Raw genomic sequence first — 23,269 nt, 5'->3', positions numbered from 1 at the left:
AAAATGTGTTTTTAGCTAATCACATCAACCCAAATTGAATTGCTGTACTGCAATACAATAGTTTGCAACCGTTTGTTTGTTCGAATAACTGTTGTTATGCGAGGAAAGAAATTTTTCGGAGAACAAGATTTCGCCATCATCGATTGTTATTCCGCAAACGGTTATTTGTTTACAAACATTAAGCTGTCAGTGGGAACCACTTCCCAGTGGGAACCAGAGATGTTTGCTCGTTATTTTTCAATGGGGTTGTATGGGCGGTGTCAGGAGGCTGTGAAAAATATATTCAGATGGTAGAAAATTCTGAAGTAACCTGAACAGAGCTTACCAGAGTAAACTGAATATTGCCGAAGTTTGCTAGAAATTCCCGAGTCAATCTAAAAATGTTCAGTAGATATTAAAAATTCTTGAAAAATGAATCAAAACTTCATTTGAAAATCGTGCAGGTATTTCAAAATATACCTAAAATTTTGTTATAATTCCGTAAACATTCAAGTGCTTCTTATTAATACGAATTGTTTTACAAATTCTTTAAGTTATTCCCTATAATTTACAACTAATCATGACACAAAATAAATAAATACAATCAAATTATTCTCCAGAAATAAGGAAACAAAACATAAATTTTCTACGAAGCTCGTTCATGTATGTTCTGCAGAAATGGTTCAGTTCAATGTGCTTGTTTTTCATTTCCAAAATGTAAATCATGAAAAATGGGAGAGGGAGGGATTAGCTTCAGAATTATAGATGTAGACCATTGGTTCAACGAAGTTGTATACTAATTACATACTGAAATTCATCTTGATTTGAAAAAAAAAATCTCAGAGAAACAATGTATTAAGCCATAAACCTGAACTTCTTGCTTCGAACATTGGATTAGTTCTATTAAATTTTAAAAGAATTTCATCGTGCACGTCGATCCGTATTTACGAGGATTCTATTAGGAGCAATTTTCAAAACCGTTGAAATTCAATTTAGGGCAAGTTAGCACGGCTGGGGTTACATGAAATGTAAAATTTCGTAATAATGTAAAATTTTACTACAAACATTGTGCTAATAAATGAAACAAACTTTAAGGAACGAAAAGCAGGTATTTCCGACTTCCGAACACTTATTGTCATCATGCTTAAAACTTAGTATTTTATTTTGCCCCACCCGTTTTAGCTTACTCCGGGGTACCTTATAGCAGTAATATCTCAAACTTAAAAAAAAATGTCGATTAATTCGATTAATCGAAAAATACAAGTCGATTAATCGTTATCGATAATCGGCATTCATGGACAGTAATCGATTACCAACTAATCGATTAATTTTGATTTTGAGACAACCCTAAATGGGATTTTTTGTCTGTTGTTTTCATAGGGAAACGGTTTCCGTATGAAAACAATCCATAAGCGTGCGTGTGCAGGAAAGAGAAAGGTGATTGAACATCAGATTGCCTTATGAATATAATGTATTCATGTAAGTGTGTTGAAAACAGCGTTCTCTCTCGTTTCAGCATCAAAGAATGGACGTTTAAAGGGGAATGGTGATTAAACGTCATAAAGCATATTTCTTATTGGCGAAATATAATCAGGGCTGCCAGATGTACAGATTTCTCTGTATTACACAGATATTTTTATTCTGACACAGATTCAATTTGTATGGAACACAGATTTTCTTTCAACAATTTTTGTATGGACACAGATTTTTTTGTATGGGACACAGATTTTTTAACCTCGTGGATACAGATTTTCTATCAAATCATCTGGCAGCTCTGAATATAATGTTAAAGAAGAACGCAATCATTGAAAATCAAGAAAGGAACTCTTATTGTATGTGTGAAAAAGTAAAACATATTTCTTTCCTTGTTGTTCTCAAACAAAACCCAAGAAAACATCAGCAACTTTGAAGTCTGGAATAGAGCTTTACAAATGAAAACAAAAAATATATGAAACATCAGTATCTTGTTTCCACTCCTGTCTTGTGCTTGTTGTGATCGTCGCCACCATTTTCGTACACTTGTTTCATGCCATCCATGGTGGTTTATGCACTTTCAATCCAGTGTTCAGGTATTGAGTGTCTGGCTTAAAGATGACCTCCGTTAATTATCATTGAAGATACAATTTAAAAAAGTTTGCATTGAATCGCAGAAATTGCAAATCGACGAATCTCTAGTATTCAATCTCATCTCAAAAATGCCTTCACTGAGGCAAAAGGTAAGTAAATAGATCGATAGTTCTGAAAAGGCTGTGAAATTTTCTATGGGATATGTATTACAGGTTACTACATACTTCAGGCAATTTAGTTTCATTGCTGATCGAGAAGAACGAATTACATCCGAGAGCAAAGTGTCGGATGGATCCTTCATAACACGATACCTAGACGGGTGAGTTCATTGTGTCTATAAGAGCATGAAAATCTATATATCTACATAACGTCGAGAATGATTCCTAATTTATTGATGATACAAACTTTTTCAGAGCCAAAGGAAGGCAATGCTTAATTGAAAAAATGAATTAGATAGTATATAATATTACACGGGAAAAAATTCTGTAGTAAAAATTACTATTTTAGCTGACTACGCCCATTCTTGAAACTACCATGGAATTTCAGACCAATTTACTATGTTTACGGTACATCCCACCACATTACTGGTACATTTGAAAGAAATAATTTACAACAATCTGATTTCGACAACAGACATGGTAAAATCAAGCGCATTTATGGTCTGCTGAAAATTGCCGGTGCGAGCGCTTAAGTTAACCCCCTAAAATGGTAGTTTCTACCGCACAATTTTTTTGCGTGTAGTGTTAAAGAATTTTGAGTTTTAGTACTTTACTTAGGGGAGATTTCTTCACCTGTGTTTTAGTTGTAAACCACGTTTACCCATATAGTTAAACTGGATTTAATGCCTAAGCGGTGAAGAAACAGCTTATTATTTGTTCAATTAGAGCTCAAAAGTTAAACATGTCTTCCAAAAACTTCAAGGCTTTTAAAGGTACATTCCATAGATAAACATAGTCCACAAATAATTGTCTTTGAAATATCTCATGAATTGTGCCCGAACAAGTTGAAGGTAATTGTGGAAGGTCTCTTCCTGAAGCAAAATCCAACGACGAATAAAGAGAAATGTATCCAGAGCAAAGACTTGATGTACGAGTCAGGATGCAGGACAGAAGTCAATGCAAGTATCAACGGGCTCCATTCTGGGTCCAACTCTTTGGAATGTAATGTATGATAACGGTGATGGGCGAGAAGTTAAAAGAAGTGGGAATGTTGGATGAGCGGAAGCAAACTGCAGACAGCCCACCACAAACAAAGGTACGTGCACTAAAATTGTGCTACTTTTCCCCGAATGTCGTTTCCCCGAATGTCGGTTCCCCAAACGCCAGTTCCCCGAATGACCCGTTTCCCCGAATGCCATTTCCCCGAATGACCCGTTTCCCCGAAAAGAGTAGCAGTTCAAATAGGTGCTATAATAGCTTTCAGTGGTAGGATGGTGAATTAGAAACAACGATAAGCAATCAAAAGAAGGAGATATTTAGTCGTTTTCGACTAGATACATGTTGCCAAAAATTCTGAGGGTGGTAAAACTAGTAAGAACCGCCAATCAAATAAAGAAGGGTGCATATCAGATGACCAATACGTTCACCCTCCTGAAATGTATGAAGTTATGACAAATATGAGTGCCAAAAACTTTTCGGGGAAGTGGGCTATTCGGGGAAACGGGATATTCGGGGAACTGGTATTCGGGGAACTGGCGTTCGGGGAAACGACATTCGGGGAACTGACATTCGGGGAAAAGTAGCACAACCGTGCACTAAAGTGTCTCGTCATCAATACTGTAGTATGTGGCTCCTGCTGAGGACACGGCGTTGGAAATCAAGCGAAATCGCGAAAAGCGGAACAATACAACAGATATCACTGGACTGACATCTGCATCCAAGTAGTTGGCTTGGAGAGTCCGAGAAACAGTTGATCGGCAAGAGAGGGAGATGTATGTGAGTCACACGCAGCAAGAAGTAGAAGAAGCGGGAACAGTAAAGTCCGACATTCTGGCGCACTATGGATGATTTCGATAAAACAGCCTATAACAATACCGCATTGTTGCGTTGATAACTTTTGTCTTGAAGGTAAAGCTGTTGTATCAAGAGCTTAGGCTTCATCAGTTTTAATCATTTGGCAGATGCTGCCCAAGCACCTATTGAGATTTTGGTTCTGAGGAAACCAACAATGCAAAAGTTTTCCTAAAATTACACATTTCACAAAACGTTAAACGTGAATTTTCTGATGACTCCCGCAACATGAAATATTGTAAATTCAATACTTTGTTTTTCTTTTCTTTTCAGGACGTGGAAGCCCCCAGATTTTATACCTAAGATCAAGTCAGGAAAGGAACCTAATGAGTTACCAGAACATAGCATTGACAAGTATAAAACTGGAACCGATTCCGTAACGGCGGCCTACACGGGTCCTGACAAAGGGTTGACTGGTATTCGTAGAACACGCATTCATCTGAGTGCAGGCCCTGAAATAGATTTCATAGATACTCATTTGGAGCAAGAAATTCAAAGTGACTCCGCATTCGGGAAGAAAACACACAACTCCATCAAATCGAACGTAAAAGCAGACACTAATGCAAATAGGAGAACTGTTACCGCTAATAAAGAAAGTTCGAAGTTATTACAGATGCAGAAATCTGCAACCAAAGACCCACATCCGGAAAGCGTGATCTCACTCGTGGCCGAAACAATAGATAATGTAAATGACAACACAGTTATTAAGAGTACTTTGGACGCTACGGATACGACTGACCCCATAGCGAACATAACGAATTGGAATCTCCCAGATGACGATGCGTATGGAATATCGGTTTCCTTGTATGAGAAGAATTTTATTACTGGCGAAAATATCGGAAATCCTGTGGCAGATTGCTTTGGAATAATTGCAAGAGAAAATACTTGCATAATGGCGCTGGCAGATGGAGTGAACTGGGGCGATGGGGCACAGCTCGCAGCAAGATGTGCTGTTCAAGGTGCAATCGATTACTTGAATTCGGCTATATTTGGAATTCATCAGAGTAAGTTCAACATTGGAATCAATTGTTGAGCCCTTGTAATATTTTAAATCATGCTTTCAGCTTCGTCAACGAAAGAAATTTTTGTAAGTTTGGTGCGAAGTTTTTGGGAAGCACATGCTTACATAATGGAAGCAGGTGGAGCATTGACTACGTTGACTGTTCTGGTAGTTCTACCGCTGTCTGAAGATCCAGGCAAATATGTTGCATGTTCCTGCAATGTCGGCGATTCTCTTGGATACGTTTATTCTAAAGTTCACGGTGTGCGAGAAATCACTGAAGGTAAGAAATTGATTTAATAGATACAGTTTACTCTCTCTTTAATCAATAAGTGACCCACATAAATCTCTTTAATAACCTTTTTTGTTTGAAACGCAGGCCAAGGACGTTGTCTTTCAATCTTTAGTGGAAACTCCATAAAAGCTTAAGTATTACACTGTTACAATCGAAAGAGAGCGAGATAGGAGAGAATCTCTTATTATTTCATAGGTCCTTAAGCTAAGTTCAGCGAGAAGTACTTGCGGAAGCGGATGGTCGAAGGAAAAACTAACGGTTCGTTAAAATATGATGAGAATCATGGGCATATATCATTCAAATAGCCAGAATGGCCGCTATAAAAAGCATAGATAGCGCCACCGTAGTCTTGTGTGTTTGACTGAACAGCAATGCCAGGTGCCTTCAGGATACTGGGTTCGCCGTAGAGTTGAGCGAACTAGTAGTTCATCCTTCGCCGCCACACGCCTTCTCCTAGCACTCGGCGTTCGAAAACCCCAAGAGCTTGCAAGTCGTCCTCGAGCATAGTCCACGTCTTATTCACGTAGAGGACTACCTGTATTATGCGCGTTTTGTACATCGTGCATTTGGTGCGGAGGTGAATCTTTCTTGACCGCAGTTTCTTCTGGAGCCCATTGTAGGCACTTCCACACTTCCACTGATGATGCGCTTCGAATTTCCCGACTAACATTGTTGTCAGCCATCAGCAAGGATCCGAGGTAGACGAACTCGTCCACCATCTCGAAGATATCTTTGTATATCGTGACACTGCTTCCTAGGCGGGTCCTGTCGTGCTTCCGCCTACCAGCATGTACTTTGTTTTCGACGCACCGTTTCAATTTTTCTCCCAATAATATCCATGTCCGCGAAGCAAACAAAATGTTCGGAAACAATTGCAAACAAATTGTCGTGAAAATCGTGCCTCGACTGTTAAGTCCGAGTCTTCGCATGACACCTTCAAGAGTAATATTGAACAACAGGCACGAGAGCCCATCGCCCTGTCGTAGTCCCCGCCTAGACTCGAAGGAACCGAAGTGATCGCCCGAGATCGTCACGCAGTTTTGCACACCGTCCATCGTTACTCTAATCAATCTTGTGAGTTTCCCGGGAAAGCTGTTCTTGTCCATGATCTTCCATATCTCTACATGGTCAATATTGTCGTATGCCGCCTTGAAATGGACGAACAGATGGTGCGTAGGGACCTGGTAATCACGGTATTTCTGGAGAATTTGCCGCACGGAAAAGATCTGGTCCGTTGTCGAACGACCGTCGATGAAACCTGCTTGATAACTTTCCACGAACTCGTATAGGTTAAAGACGACGGAAGAGATAGCACTTTGTAGGCGGCGTTTAGGATAGTGATTGCACGATAATTTTCACATTCGTCGCCCTTTTTGTAGAAAGGCATATAAACCCCTGCTTCCACTCCTCCAGTAGCTGATCCGATTCACAGATTCTGACTATCAGCCGATGCAGACAAGCGGCCAACCTGTCCGGACCCATTTTGATGAGTTTGGCTCCTATACCATCCTTGCCAGCGGCCTTGTTTTTGGGCTATTGAATGGCATCCTTAACTTCCCTCATCGTAAGAGCAGGTAAGTTTCCACTGTTCGCTGTGCAAACGTAGCCATCACCTTCGATGTCCTGATCTTCTGTGCCTGTGTTTTCTGCGCCATTCAGGTGTTCATAGTAGTGCTGCTTCCATCTCTCGATCACCTCGCGTCTGTTAGTGAAGATACTCCCATCCTCATCCCGGCACATTTTAGCTCGCGGCACGAAGCCATTGCGGGATGTGTGGAGCTTCTAATAGAACATCCGCGTTTCTTGAGAATGGTACAGCAACTACATTTCTTGGCATTCCATATCTTCCAGGCGGCGCTTTTTGTCCCGGAATAGGCGGGTTTGTTGTATCCGCTTCAGTCTGTATCGTTCCACGTTTTGACGCTACCATGCTGCAGCATTGCAGCCCGCGCTGCCTTCTTCTCCTGTTAAACCTCCTGGCACTCCCCGCCGAACCAATCGTTTCTTGAGCTTCGTTCCACATATCCGACAATGCTTTCGGCAGCGTCGTTAATGTCTGCTTTGACTGTCTTCCAGCAGTCTTCAAGACGGCCCCTATCGAGCTCGTCCTCATTCGGCAACGTTACCTCAAGATGCTGCGCGTACGCATTGACGACATCCGGTTGTTTCAGCCGCGCTTGATTGTACCGAGGCGGTACCGTACATCGTTGATGACGAATAATTCTGGGCGCAGTTTTACCATCACCATGTAGTAGTCGGAGTCAATGTTGGCGCCACGATAGGCTCTGACGTCGGTTATGTCGGAGAAGTGCCGTCCATTGATCAAAACGTGGGCGTTGTGCGATTCTGTCTGCTGAGGTGATCTCCAGGTGTACCGATACGGCTGTGCTGGAAATAGGTGCTACAAATGGCCATATTCTTGGAGGCGGCAAAATCTATCAGTCGTAGGCCGTTTTCGTTCGTCAGCTGGTAGGCGCTGCACTTTCCAATCGTCGGTCTGAACTCCTCCTTCTGGCTAACATCTATGTATCTGTGATCTATGTTTTCTTTGTTTCTCGGTACAATTCTACTCTTTGTTGTTCAACAACAAATTGTGCTGTACAAATTTAAATAATAAACCAATTGTTACATAAGCTACACCTGTTATTACTTACTTTTATGCTCATGCACACACATCTTCGTTTTCAGGTTCCCATGATGTCAACTCCATGCGTGATATGCGCGATGCTCTGGGAGCCCTTGGGCCGGTTAACGGCGATAGACCGGAAATGACGAACCTCACGCTTGCATCAACAGTCTTGGAAAAAGACGATATTGTGTTCCTCACGTCCGATGGTATTAGTGACAATTTTGATCCCGTGGTGGGCAAATTTGCTGAACCATTGATGCATAAGGTTCAACCAGTGGTTCCTTCTCAAACTAATCAAACTCGCTTAGCCCCCAAAAGACAAAACAAAAGTGCATCCAGTATTATGCCTAAGCAGAAAGAAGTAGATACGAATGCTAAAGTAGGACCATCTTCAAGACCACCGGTGTCACACGCGCCAACGACACATAAAAGACCAGTATCTACAGGTTCTTCTATAGAGGGAGCAAGAAGAACTTACACCAGATCTAAAACATTCATCGAACCTAGATTACGTATAGCTAACCATCCAACCAGAACTCCAGCATTGCCATTAGTGACAGGTGCACAAAGGCATCAGTTAACGTTGTTACGGATGGCTGACTTGCTAACATACGGAATCAATGGAACTCTAAGACCCTGTACAACTGCCAAGCAGCTATGCCAGCTATTGATTGATTTTGCGACCTGCATCACGTCAGCAAAAAGAAAAATGTTAGAGCAACGTGAGCTTTATTACAGAATTGTAACAGACAAGGATGGACGCCGAAAAGAAGTAGAATACACTAAAAACCAACAGAAGATGGCCCGAAAGAGAATGGTGGAAGGAAGCACCTTTTCGTCACTTCCTGGAAAGTTGGATCATGCATCGATTGTTGCGTACACAGTTGGTGTGGGACATGCATATACTGAAACAAACCTCTAGTAAAGAGAGCAGTTAAGTGAAGTTATAATACGGCTCCGTAATGCCTGATGGCAAAAGAGCCTAATAATAAATGCAATTTTGATAGATCTACAATATAAGCAGACTGGTCTCGCTTTTTCACATAAAACTATGAATAAACTTGAATAATAATAACTATAATCATATATTAACAAGTATTTATTTATTAATTCGTTGTGTGTTGTGACAGAAAAAAAAAATCAGCAAAGCTGTTTGGAAAGGCTTTTTGTAAAATCCAAAAAATAACTATCACTTCCCAACTACATTCACTGTACATCACTGGCTGATGGGCACGTCAGGAGTTAATCATCAATATTAACCGACATCAAGGTGGTCCAAAAGTATAGAAAAGACCAATGTCCGAAAATCCAATTTTTAGCCGTTGTTTTAACCATTAACTCAGGTATGTGCCCGGATTATAATAAGTGTGGAAATTCCCAAAGATGGCGTTTTACAATAACCAGGCTGCCTGGTTATCACCAGTGAAAACCTTCTTCTTCTTCTTTCTGGCATTACGTCCCAACTGGGACAAAGCCTGCTTCTCAGATAAGTGTTCTTATGAGCACTTCCACAGTTATTAACTGAGAGCTTTCTTTGCCGATTGACCATTTTTGCATGTGTATATCGTGTGGCAGATACGAAGATACTCTATGCCCTGGGAATCGAGAAAATTTCCTTTGCGAAAAGATCCTCGACCAGCGGGATTCGAACCCACGACCCTCTAAGTAAATAGCTGCGCGTTTACCGCTACGGCTATCTGGGCCCCCAGTGAAAACCTATAACTGCCCATAACCGTATATTTGTAATATTTGACAAAAGTAGGCATTGAGTAAATAGAACACCAAGTGTGCATTTTATGGCCGTATGGGAGAAAACTTAAATTTCTAAAAATTACTGGGAACTCAAAAGTGCATATTTGAAGCTGAAATTTTGTACAACTCACGAATTGACTTTTGAGAGGTGCCGAATTCACTCAGTTTTCATGATCACGTAAATAACACGGCGCCGCTCAAACGTCAATGAGTAAACGCGTGCATTGGTCCATATACTGGGTGAATAGTCAGAAAATATTTCTGATAGAAATTTCACTGCTACTAAATAACGTGGCTCATCTTCTTCTTCTTCTTTCTGGCGTTACGTCCCAACTGGGACAAAGCCTGCTTCTCAGATAAGTGTTCTTATGAGCACTTCCACAGTTATTAACTGAGAGCTTTCTTTGTCGATTGACCATTTTTGCATGTGTATATCGTGTGGCAGATACGAAGATACTCTATGCCCTGGGAATCGAGAAAATTTCCTTTGCGAAAAGATCCTCGACCAGCGGGATTCGAACCCACGACCCTCAGCATGGTCATGCTGAATAGCTGCGCGTTTACCGCTACGGCTATCTGGGCCGCCCAACGCGGCTCATATATAATCTCAATGTGACTGTTAAGCGGTTACAGTTACCAATGTGACAAAACAACTTGGTATTTTTTTCCGAACTTTCTAGAACAATCTCACAGATTTCAGTAAGTTGACCGAAAGTATTTATTACTTGATAACCCTCCCTGCCATTAACTCGAAATTGTCAAAAATGTCGAATGTGACAAATATGCAGTTATGGGCAGTATTCGGTATTGTTCATTTACTTCTCCACCAAACACATGACCGGATTCAAAATTTGAACTAGATCTTTACAAATACAGAAAATGGAAGGTTGTAATATAGGAGAATTGAATTCTAAAACTGCTTATGAACCTTACACTTCCAGTATATGTAAAAATGTTAATCGTGATCTAACGCAAAGCTAAAATGCGAATAGGGCGCTGTTCTTGAATGGTGATTAGTGCATCTCAGTCGATAACTTAGGAAGAAAAATCACCATAATAATTTTTAATTAATTAATAATCTTGGCAATTCAAAGCATAGAGAACCGTAAATATTCATTTGAATTTGCAAAGCTTTTGCAACCTAACCTCATATTTGGTCGCCAATACAATGTTTTTGAGGCGTTTATGTAGAATTTTATCAAAATCTTGCTATCACTGGTTGTGTGCTTCAAATTTTGTGATTTCATTCAACTTCAATGTTCGATAGCATTAAATATTCAACCTTCATGCAGCCGACATACTTTTCACATGCAAATCCACTAAAATGTGCATGACTTTTTTGTTTTTTTCGATGGAATTTATTGAAAATTTCAGAATTTCCCGAAAAAAAAGTTTATGGTCCAGGAAACTTGAGAATATGGTCCAAAAGGTTCCGGAGTTATTCCGGATTGTCTTGGGGTACCAAAATAGGCCACATCATCCAACGGCCAACGGATATCTCAAGACCCAGATGAGCTACAAGATTGGTGTCTTCTGCAAGGTTGTTCTGCAGACCAAGAGCTATCCGGCAGTAACAAACCTAATTGAGAATTTCTCCGCTAGGTGGCGCTTGTTACAAATTTTCGTCGATCTTCTATATCTCAAGATTCTGACGAGCAATGTCTGATGTCTTCGGCAAAGTTGTTAAACAGAGAAAGGGCTATCCAGCAACAATAAAAATTATTGAGAATTTATTCGCTAGGTGGTGCTAATGGCAAATTTTCTTCAATCTTCGATGTCCGTGTGACATGGGAACAATTCCGGAAACCTGGAGGAAATTTCCAGAACCCCACTCAGTGTCGTCGATGCCAAAAGTGGGGTCATGGAACACAACATTGCCGCATCGCTAAAAGCATGATTTGCGGAGGTTCTTCTCACGCTAAGAACGTCTGTCCTGTGAAAGATGATACCACCAAGTTTGTATGCGTGAATTGCGAGGGCAATCATAAGTCAAACTTTTGGGATTTGGTACCTACATACTTTTAGTAATATGTTTCCCTATGATTTTAATTTTCTAACCTATCAATTGAATCTAATGATTGATGCAATATTCAAAACCACCACTAAAGGATACAAATATTGTTTTGAATATTTTAAATGCCCCAATTTTTTCAAATTATCGGACTGGTTTGACATATATCGATAGTCATCTTGATGTTAACATTTCTTAACAAACAAAACATGATATTGACAATGCTCTCGAAACTTCCACAAATTCCATTGTAAAGTAAAATTCGAATCTGTGATTATAGAACGCTTGATCCGTCTTAAAACGTGAGGAGAAGCCAATATCAACACAGTCGCGATCCTACTATAAAAATTATATGGCAGGATCGGCAAAAAAAAATTAAAAAAGGATTTTCTCAACAAAGAATCAAACATTAGGGTGGGGCTTATTTCCAAAAATCTTCCGTAGTCAGGATTTACAAAGTGGAAAATGATCATCGGTCCCAAAATAACATGCTGTGAAAAAATGAGAAATTTTGGAGGTGGCGCAAAGGGCGTAAGTGCAGTACCTCTCATTTTAGTGAACTCTGAAAAATTTTGGTATGCTTCTCAGCTTGTTTTGATGATTTTATGACCCTTAAGGGCAAAAAAACCACCTCAAAATGGCAATATCTCCACTCCTTTAGATGATATTTAACGAAATATATTTAATGCATACGATTTTTGGCCATTTAATAGGTTACGCTGACTGATTACTATGAACCCGAATAAGCATATGAATAGCTGGGGAGGATTTCTATGCAACTAGTATGGAACAAACAGCAAAGAAGAATAAGAGAAAGAACAAAGAATACAGAAGAATGTAAGGTGGGGTGGGTTAAACAGGTGGGAAGGTGTAACATGGTGTAACTCATGATAATATATTAGAATCAACTACGGAACTGTGAAAATATCTCGGTTGGATGTATGAGATATGATTATATGCAATCATCAGATGTCAGATTCTCCAGTCTTGTGCACTTTTTGCACTTCAAAGTTTGGCTTCGTTTTATAATCACCTTAATTTAGGACTTACTAGTCCAATAGAAAATCAAGTTACTCAGGATTTCGAAAACATTCTCAATCAAAAGAATGTTTTCGAAAATTCCTGGGAGATTGATTTAGATAAAGTGAGAACTATTATTAAAAAATAAATCAAAAATATGAAAGCCCCTGGCGATGATGAATTTTTTTAAATTCTCATCATGAAACTTCCAGAAAGTAGCTTATCATTCTTAGTTGATATATTTAACAAATGTTTTCAGTCGGCATATTTTATGGAAAAATGCTAAAGTTGTATCAATTTTAAAACCAGACAAAAATCCTTGCAGTTTGCTTTCCTCCATCAGTAAACTTTTTGAAAAGGTCATTTTGAACAGAATGATGGTCCACATAAATGAAAATTCATTTTTGGCCAATGAACAGTTCGGATTCCGACATGGACGACCCATCAACTTTTACTGTACCAATATGAGCTAGCTATTGTAATGCCAGAAAGAAAGCTCTGCAGGGGATTCACAATAAAATTTCGAAAATGATTCTGAATCTTCCTCCTTGGTATAGAACCAAAGAGTTACATACAATATACAATGTTCAAACGTTGGAACAAATGTCCAATTAAATTAAAATTATTTATTTAGACAAAAATCGTACCAGTCTTTTATTGCCACGATTAATGTGTTATATATTTAGGTTAAGTTAGGTTAAGTAAATTGAAAGCGTTTTGTTCTCTCTCGTATAAACAGGTGAAATCAACGCACCTGTAAAATTTCTGAACTGCTACGGCAAATGAAATGTAATATGTTGTTAACATAATGTTAATAACTACCTAATTTAGTTTTACTAAAATAGGATGATAGTGTTTTCTAACACAGAACACAGATAGATATAAGAAAAAAAATTAATGTTTGGAATGATACTACATAATAAAGAATTTAAAAAATCAGTACATTGGAGATTCTAGATGAACTCTGGACACGATTTCCATGGAAAATTTTCATATCACAAAATTTCACAGACTTATAGAAAAAATTTTGATTGAATTTGGGAGGTTATTTGACGAGGGTAAATATGAACCAATATAAACTAGCTATTGTAATGCCAGAAAGAAAGCTCTGCTGGGGATTCACAATAAAATTTTGAAAATGATTCTGAATCTTCCTCCCTGGTATAGAACCAAAGAGTTATATACAATATACAATGTTGAAACGTTGAAACAAATGTCAAATAAAATAATTAATAATTTTAGACAAACATCGTAGCAATCTTTTATTGCCACGATTAATGCGTTATATATTTAGGTTAAGTTAGGTTAAGTAAATTAGAAGCGTTTTATTCTTTCTCTTATAAACAGGTGAAATCAACGCACCTGTAAAATTTCTGAATTGCTACGGCAAATGAAATGTGATATGTTGTTAACAAAATGTTAATAACTACTTAATTTAGTTTTAATAAAATAGGATGATCGTGTTTTCTAACACAGAACACCTAGATATCAGAAAAAATGTAATGTTTGGAATGATACTACATAATAAAGAATTAAAAAAATCACTGTATTGGATAGGATTCTAGACGAACTCTGGACACGATTTCCATGGAAAACTTTCATATCACAAAATTTTACAGACTTCTAGCCAAAATTTTGATTAAATTTGGGAGGTTATTTGACGAGGTGTGTGGAATTCTAACATTATCTCAGACGAATTTATAAAATGGGTAGATTTCTTTTAAAATCCTGTACAACATTTCCAAGGATTTCACGGTAGACAGGCGAGATTCTTAAGTAGCCTACACATTTTTGTTTTGAAAAAATCCTGAACAGATTAGTCACTTAATCCTGTCAATTATTTTTGCAAAACCATGAGCTAAATTTTAACAGTATCTGGAAATCCCATGCACGGTTTCGAATACTAATAGGTTGGAATATGTTAGAATTCTGAGAAGAATTCACAGAGTTCTTGGCAAGATTTTGCAAAACAATACTATGGTAGATTCTTTAGAACGTCCAGGATAAGATTATAGCATGATTCAGGAAGGAACTTTCACAATATCCAGTAGAATGCTTGCTTAGCAGATAATTCAATTAGTTTTCTGTTTTTTCTTCGCCAAAATGAACTTGTTTGATTTATTGTGCCCTTCACGCCACGGATTATCAAATAAGTCTTAGAGAACAGAAAATGTGTGATAAAAGTGCACGTTTAAGCTAAGTATGCTGTTTCGCTCAAAAAAAAAGTAAAAAAAAACAAATCTTGACCAAATATATTGTCTACCAGAGATGCATTTTGATCATGTTCTGTGAGCGTTCATGTTCAGTTTTTGAACAAACACAAGTGTTAGGTATTAAGCAAATTGAATCACCCTAATTTCGAGCAGATGAAAATCAGTTGACCCTTTCTCTCACATGTAATTTTCTACCCACCTTATCACTCTTATCAGCTAAATATGATCGGCTGAAAAGGCCTAATTGAGTCGTGCATTTTTGGTTCTCTACACACAGTCTCTGAACTGATCCTATACCTATATATACGATAGCCAGAAACCTGTAGAATTAGTCAAATATAAAATCTCAAACCAATCGCATCTACCGTGTTATTCCGTATAAATAAAATAGTGAGCCAATAAATCGCGAAGTTTAGTTCAAACCCCAGTTCGCCGCGTTGAGTGTTTGTCGCAAATCCGAACATAAAAGTTGGTCCTTCGAGCCGGATCACTTGCGCGCGTGAAATTCGTGATATTCGGTCGAAAGACAATTAGTGCATTGGTGAATCTGCACCGACGGTGTGCGAAGACACGTTTACAGTGCACCGTGGATGCACTGAAGATCCCACGCGAACATTGTGAGTGCGTGTCGTCGATTTGTGGTGCCGTCGCATAAGTCCTCCAAGAGGTGAAAATCGTGAAAAAGTGAATCCGCACAGTTCGGAAAAAAATGAGATCAGTGCGGAAAGAAGCTGCAGCAGAGATTTCGTCGCAACCGTTCTGGCCGGTCAAAGGTCGTTGAGCTAGGCCTACCTATTGTCCACTTGGCTTGGGCACGCTTTGGTGGCTTGGCTTGGGTGCGCGCATTTTTGGCTTGGCTTTGGCGCTATTGTTGGACCGTACAAAGGAGGTAGACAATCAGCTATACCTCTGGGCACTGTAAGTACGCATGCATGACAGCAGCATGGCTGCTCAGATTTGATGATCGATGCTAGAATAACAAATTTATGCGGTAATAATTGGATAATTTCGCCGACTGAGTGTGGTTTAGAGTGAGTTGAGTTTGATCCTGACGCAAATCCGTACCGTCTTTTGCTCATCGATAGCGAAGTTGTGGTGGTGCAACGTTCTTGCGAGTGTCTTTTTGCGATTTTTCTGTTCCGTTGGTTGAATTTTGGGGAATTTTCGGTGGATTTCGGACATTTCAAAATGGCACCAAGTTTGCGCTCTTTGTCTCGCCAAGAACGATTTTGCATTGACTCGATGAATAACCTCATTAGCTTGATTAACACATACGATGAGCAAAGGGATAAAAGCTTTTTAGAAGGATGGCTTCAGCGGTTGGAAAAGGTGTTTGCTGAATTCCAATCGATTCGTTTGCAACTGGAATTGCGTGAGGATCAAGAAGAGTTTACGGATGCTGCTGCGGAAAATGTTTCGTTGAATGAAGATGCTAACAGGCAAGCTCGAGATGATTTCGAGCGTACATATGAAGGTGTATGGGTTTATCGTCTCTCAACTGCGTACCCCTGAATCCATTCCATCTTCATCACACCAAAATGTCGTTGTGCACGCTGGCACACCTGCGGACTCCTCGTTCGCCCGGATAAGGTTACCAGAGGTGAAACTACCATCCTTTGACGGAACCTTAACAAACTGGCTCACCTTCCGTGATGCTTTCGTCAGTTTAAGGTGAAGATGAATCGAAGCCAAAGTTCAATTTTTAAGATCACGGATCCGGAGAACCAAACATCCGTTTGAGCTAAAATATTAAACGATTGGTCATTAGCTGGTGGTGACCAATCGATTAAGTTTTCAGCTTAAACGGATATTTGGTTCTCTAAATCCGTGCTCTTGAAAATTTGAACTTTGGCTTCGATTCATCTTCACCTTAATCGATTCGAATCCCCAATTGAAGCCCATGGACAAATTTTCCTACCTCGTCTCATCTCTATCTAAGGATGCAAAACGAGTGATCGAATCGATCGAAATTACTTCAGCCAATTACTCAGTAGCTTGGGAACTACTGGAGAAGAGGTTCGACAACAAAAAACTTGTCGTGAAAACATATATCGAGTCTTTGCTGTCCATCGAACCGATGCGCAAGGAATGCTATGATTCCTTAGCGCGCATTATTGATGATTTTGAGCGCAATCTTAATATGATTCAAAAGATGGACATTGATACCGAAGGGTGGAGCGTTCTTCTCGCTCATATGCTTTGTGCGCGTTTAGACTGCGCCACGCTCAAGCAGTGGGAGCAGCATCACAACTCAACGGCAGTTCCTGAATATGAAAATGTCTTGAAATTCCTGCGCGGGCACTGCTCAATATTGCAATCACTGTCGTCGTCGAAGGCTCGTATTCCAGAGCCACCCAAATCTGAACCAGATCGATCGATGAAATCAAAGTTTAGTCATGCTGTAACCAAAGGCTCCTCGCCAAAAACCTGTTCGTTCTGCAAGCAGTCGTCGCATTCCCCTTTACATTGCGAAACATTTCGCAAGATGCCAACGATTTGAACTAGTAAAGAAAATTTCGCTTTGCTTTAATTGCTTCTCGCCATCCCACCTCGTAAAACAGTGCCCGTCCAGCTGTTGTCGAGTGTGTGGACAGAAACACCATACAATGTTGCACCAAAACACCACACTTCGTTCGTCGGCTGGTGATCCAATCCCGACATCAATGCCATCTCCTCCTCCAACGCCACATCCGATCAATCGAAGTACTGCAGTTCAGCCTCAGCCCTCCTCGCCTCAGCCTCTTCCGCCACGAAATGCAGTCGCTCCATCCACCAGTGGTCTATCTACTAGCCATGCACCAATGGCTCTTCTCGGAAGTGTTCGAACCGTTCCTTTGACTGTCTTGCTACAAACTGCGATGGTGAAGATTGCTGATTGCAACGGATATGCGGTATGGGCTCGTGCTTTGTTGGATCCAGCGTCGCAGATCAACCTGATGACCGTGGAGTTGTCGCAGAAACTGAAGCTTCGTCGTATCAAAACCCACCAGGAAATCGGAGGCGTTGGGAATGCTACTGTCGTTTCGTCTCATGCTATTGATGCAAGAATCGAGTCCCATTGTTCGAGTTTCGTAGCCAGGTATAACACGGGAGTTACCAGCCAAGGAGTTGAACACGCAAACATGGAACATTCCCGCTAACATTGTTCTGGCAGATCCGACCTTCCATCAACCTGGTCCTATCGACATGATACTAGGAATGGAAGTTTACTACGAACTTGTCGAAGAAGGTCTAGTTCGTCTAGGACCCGATCTTCCCGTACTGCAGAAAACCGTGCTCGGATGGGTTGTTTCGGGCAAAGTTGGTTCATCTCCTTCGCCTAAAATCAGCTTTGTCCACGTCTGCAGCATCACTTCCCTTGAAGATCAATTGGCACGCTTTTGGGAGCTTGAATCGTGTCAATCCAAAAGCAAACTTTCCGTCGAAGAAACTTTGTGTGAGGCACATTTTTCTGCTACCGCCGTTCGGGATCAAACAGGACGATTTGTTGTCCAGCTTCCAAAAAGATCAGCTGTTCTCTCAACTCTGGGCGATTCTAGAGAAATTGCCACTCGTCGGTTTCTCGCTTTGGAAAAACGCCTGAACGCTAATCCGCAGCTGAAGCAGGCGTATTCGGACTTCATTGAGGAGTACCATCAACTGGGTCATATGGAAGACATCACTGATTCCGAAGACCTAGGATCCAACGACCTCTCGTATTATCTGCCTCATCACTGCGTCGTTCGACCAGATAGCCTGACTACCAAACTTCGGGTAGTCTTCGATGCCTCGTGCGCTACGAGCACCGGAGTTTCCCTAAACGACGGGCTCATGGTGGGACCCGTCGTCCAAGACGACTTGGTGTCCATCACCTTGCGGTTCCGAATGTCTCGGTATGCGATTGTGTCGGACATAGAGAAAATGTACCGGCAAATCTTGCTCTACTACCCCGACCGCCGTTTCCATAAGATTCTCTGGCGGAATAGTCCGTCCGAACCAATACGCACCTTCCAACTATCGACCGTTACCTACGGGACTTCGTGTGCGCCATATCTTGCGACTAGATGTCTTCTGGAGCTCGCAAAAATAGGAGAAACCACCCACCCACAAGCGACTAGAGTGATTCCCAAGGATTTTTATATGGATGATCTTCTGACCGGCATCAACAAAATAGCTGAAGGCCAGCAACTATGCAGTCAAATGTTGGATCTTCTGCAGTCAGCCGGACTTTGTCTTCGCAAGTGGTCGTCCAACTGTCCAGCACTTCTCGAACACCTTCCATCCGATGTGCGCGACGAAAGAACAGTATTCGATCTGGATTCGTCGGCTTCCATCAAAACACTTGGATTAAAGTGGCAAACGACAACCGACACTTTTCTTTTCGACGTTCCAAAATAGAATGAATCTCCAATCATCACCAAACGAATTGCCCTATCCGATGCCGCAAAGCTCTTCGACCCGCTAGGACTTGTCGGGCCAGTAATAGTAATAGTAAATCTACCTACAGGACGTTTGGCGAAGTCAAATAGGCTGGGATGAACCGCTGGCCGAAGAACTGCAACAACGGTGATCCGAATTTCGAGAAAACCTTCTAGCTCTCAGGAACCTCTCCGTTCCTCGCTGGGCCGTACCTGCCGTCGAACCTACCTCGATTCAAATGCATGGATTCTGCGATGCATCAATGAAGGCCTACAGAGCGTGCCTCTACATCCGCGTTGTAGCCGACGACGGAACGATCAGCATCAATCTACTCACGGCAAAATCATCGTCTGGAACTCTCGGCGGCGCTACTGCTCGCCCATTTGTTCCAGAAAGCACAAGCCGCCATCAACCTCGAAGCTCAATCGTTCTTTTGGTCGGATTCCACCATCGTCTTCCATTGGCTGTCCGCTACTCCATCTCGATGGAAAACCTTTGTAGCCAACCGAGTTTCGGAAGTGCAACACTCAACAGTTGGTGGACATTGGGCTCATGTTCCTGGATGTGAAAATCCAGCGGACATAATTTCCCGGGGAATGGACCCCGAACAACTCCAAGCGACCCATTCGTGGTGGCACGGCCCGGATTGGCTGTCCAAACCGTCACGCTTTTGGCCTGCCTTCGTCCACACATCTAACGCCAACTTTCCTCCCGAGAACCTTGAAGAACGACAAGTTGCTTTTCCGATCCGAACCATTCCACCAAACCCAATATTTGCACTACGGTCGTCGTACGTGGCACTACTGCGAGTAGTGGCGTGGATTCGACGATTCCGCTTCAATTCGAAGCTTGCCAGCCGCACAAAACGCCTCTCTGGATGTTTGACTACCGTCGAACTAAATGACGCCCTCCGGTGTCTCATCGGGATCGCTCAGCGGGAAGCATTTCGGGAAGAATTCACTTCTTTGGCAGCATCAGAACAAGTTAAACCATCGTCGAAGTTAAATACCCTCAGACCATTTGTTGATCAGGGTGTCCTGCGAGTCGGTGGCCGGCTCCGTAATGCATCGGTCCCAGATGACCGGAAACATCCATTCATTCTGCCATCCAAACACCCACTCACCGAATTGATTGCTCGGTATTACCACGAGAAGTTACTCCATGCTGGACCACAGCTGCTCATCGCAAGCCTCCGGGAGAAATTCTGGCCGTTACGTGCCCGAAACTTAGCCCGAAGAATTGTACACTCGTGCATAAACTGCTTCCGTTGTCGTCCACGGACTACGGAACAAATCATGGGCGATATGCCTACCGAACGTGTCTCTACAACGCTACCATTTTTGTACACTGGCGTTGATCTGTGCGGACCTGTCTATTACCGGATCCCCGGTAGAAAATCGAAGCCTGTCAAGGCATACGTAGCACTTTTTGTCTGCTTTTCGGTAAAGGCAGTGCATATCGAACTGGTCGCAGATCTCTCGACAAGTTCCTTCCTCGCCGCTCTCCGGCGCTTTGGGGCTCGACGAGGAAAACCCAAGCTAATCGAATGCGACAATGCCCTGAATTTTCGGGGTGCGGCCCGAGAATTATCTGAGTTGGCTAAACAGTTCCGAAATCAACAAACTCAAGAAAACGTCACCAGCTCCTGTGCCGAAGACGGCATAGAATTCAAATTTATACCCCCTCGCTCCCCAAACTTTGGTGGCTTGTGGGAGGCGGGAATTAAATCGATGAAAACCCATTTGAAAGCCACTCTCAGGAACTCCATCCTATCAGCAGATCAGCTAACTACACTCTTGAGCCAAATCGAGAGTTGTATGAATTCCCGGCCTCTCATACAACTGTCAGCGGACCCAGACGACCTCGATGTCCTAACGCCAGGGCATTTCTTGATCCACCGTCCGCTAACAGCCATTGCGGAACCTTCGTTGGAAGATGTACCTCCAAACCGACTCGACAAGTGGCAGGCAGTTCAAGAGTTTCTTCGCCGGCTCTGGAAGCGCTGGACCTCGGAATACCTTTCCGGGTTGCAGCCAAGGACCAAATGGACCCGCGAGAAGGATAACATCGTCATCGGAACTCTGGTTCTGGTGAAAGACGACGGACTGCCACCTCTAAAATGGCGCTACGGCAGGGTGACTCACATCTTCAGGGGAGATGATGGGAACATCCGCGTCGTCGTAGTAAAAACCAAGGACGGAGAGTACCGGCGCGCGATTTCTAAAATCTGCGTGCTTCCGGTAGACCAGCCATCACGGCAAGTAGACCGCGAGCCCACTGATGACCATTGATGATCTACCATCGCAGTGTTCGCACTGCGCAACGACCGGGGGCCTGCGGGCCTCCGGGCCATGTAAGTCTAATGTATTTAATGAATTTTCAAAAAACTCAAGGAATTTTTGTCTCCCACCATGACCGACCGACGGAGGAGTGCCACAATCCGTGGGCACGAGCGCTACGACCCACAACCACAGCGCTGGCGATTCGATAGACGACGACGATAAGGAAGGAAGAGCTCCGTGATAATCGAGCAAGCCATTCCGGCTCAGGATCGTTGACCCGAAGCCAGCTGATCGAACAAGGTCGATAACACAGGATGTAAACATCAACAGTTCATCGGAGAAGGTCGGTAACCTCTAGATATCAACAGAAAACCGAATAGTCACGTGGTAGAATACGAACGTACCCGATTTGAAATCAAATCCGCTAGTAAATAGAACCGATACCGGTCGCCATAGGGTAGATAAGTTAAAAACTAGGTTTTTAACGGTGGCCGGCATATGTTAGGTATTAAGCAAATTGAATCACCCTAATTTCGAGCAGATGAAAATCAGTTGACCCTTTCTCTCACATGTAATTTTCTACCCACCTTATCACTCTTATCAGCTAAATATGATCGGCTGAAAAGGCCTAATTGAGTCGTGCATTTTCGGTTCTCTACACACAGTCTCTGAACTGATCCTATACCTATATATACGATAGCCAGAAACCTGTAGAATTAGTCAAATATAAAATCTCAAACCAATCGCATCTACCGTGTTATTCCGTATAAATAAAATAGTGAGCCAATAAATCGCGAAGTTTAGTTCAAACCCCAGTTCGCCGCGTTGAGTGTTTGTCGCAAATCCGAACAACAAGTATCACTAGACTGATCACGAATAGTAGAAGCATTAACCTAAGAATGCTAATGTCGCTGCTGTTCGTGTGACCAACATCTAGTTTGCTGCGATGTGACAGCGTGAGTACCGGGCCTCAAAGTGTCAAAGGCCAAAACAAAACATTCTCTATTGCGTGGGATCGATCAATTAACGAAAAATAACAATTAAAGGTAATAATAAGTTGAATCAATTTTGTGACAACAGCGCCACTAGCGTTCTACAACTAATATTTCTATTTCACGAATTCGTGTTCTCCAAAATTTTTGACAAACACGCATTTACGTAATTTGGCCTGTTAGTTTCACGATTGCACTACATAAGCTACCCTGCTTTGGTACTTCGTGGACCCGTTGAATAAGCCGAGGCTGTTCCCTAGCAAGATAATTGTATTCGCTAATCGAGCCAACTGATATCTGATATGAATGATCAATAATCACGCATATACAGTATCGGACATATAAAATGCACCAAAGCCGTTTTCCCATACAAAATGGTCAACTTCAGAAAGCTATATCTCCGCCGTTTCTCAACCGATTTTTCTCATTTTTTTTTTGTGACGAACTACAAATTACCTCAATTTTTGATAACTTTTGTAAAAAATGTGTGAAAACTATTGATTCAAAAGTTACAGATAGGTTGAATTTTGACATAAAAAATGCACCAAGACACAAAGTGATGTAGCATAAAAACTATGCGTCGTAGCATCTTGGTGTCTTCAGCGCATTTGTTCATTGCGTG

The 23,269-nt window shown here is 41.6% G+C and overlaps 1 protein-coding gene across 1 annotated transcript; it reads left to right on the top strand.

Annotated features, from left to right (window-relative positions):
• Positions 1-1,858: 1,858 nt before the first annotated feature.
• On the top strand, positions 1,859-9,065 carry LOC5572486 (PP2C-like domain-containing protein CG9801). The gene is made up of 5 exons (XM_001660385.2): positions 1,859-2,195; positions 2,259-2,365; positions 4,329-5,059; positions 5,120-5,338; positions 8,039-9,065. The coding sequence occupies exons 1-5, from the start codon at positions 2,175-2,177 to the stop codon at positions 8,899-8,901; spliced, it is 1,941 nt and encodes a 646-aa protein (XP_001660435.1). The 5' UTR covers positions 1,859-2,174; the 3' UTR covers positions 8,902-9,065.
• Positions 9,066-23,269: the final 14,204 nt, after the last annotated feature.

This window comes from Aedes aegypti, chromosome 3, assembly GCF_002204515.2.
Source record: "Aedes aegypti strain LVP_AGWG chromosome 3, AaegL5.0 Primary Assembly, whole genome shotgun sequence".
Classification (NCBI taxonomy): domain Eukaryota; kingdom Metazoa; phylum Arthropoda; class Insecta; order Diptera; family Culicidae; genus Aedes; species Aedes aegypti.
Note: the sequence above shows the minus strand (reverse complement) of the source record. Positions and strands in the feature narration are given on the sequence as shown.

Excerpts from the sequence above, each read along its gene's own strand:
- LOC5572486 (XM_001660385.2), top strand. The coding sequence starts at position 2,175 with ATGCCTTCACTGAGGCAAAAG. Across the intron at positions 2,366-4,328 it reads ATAACACGATACCTAGACGG|GACGTGGAAGCCCCCAGATT; the intron begins GTGAGTTCATTG and ends TTTTCTTTTCAG. Across the intron at positions 5,060-5,119 it reads TATATTTGGAATTCATCAGA|CTTCGTCAACGAAAGAAATT; the intron begins GTAAGTTCAACA and ends TCATGCTTTCAG.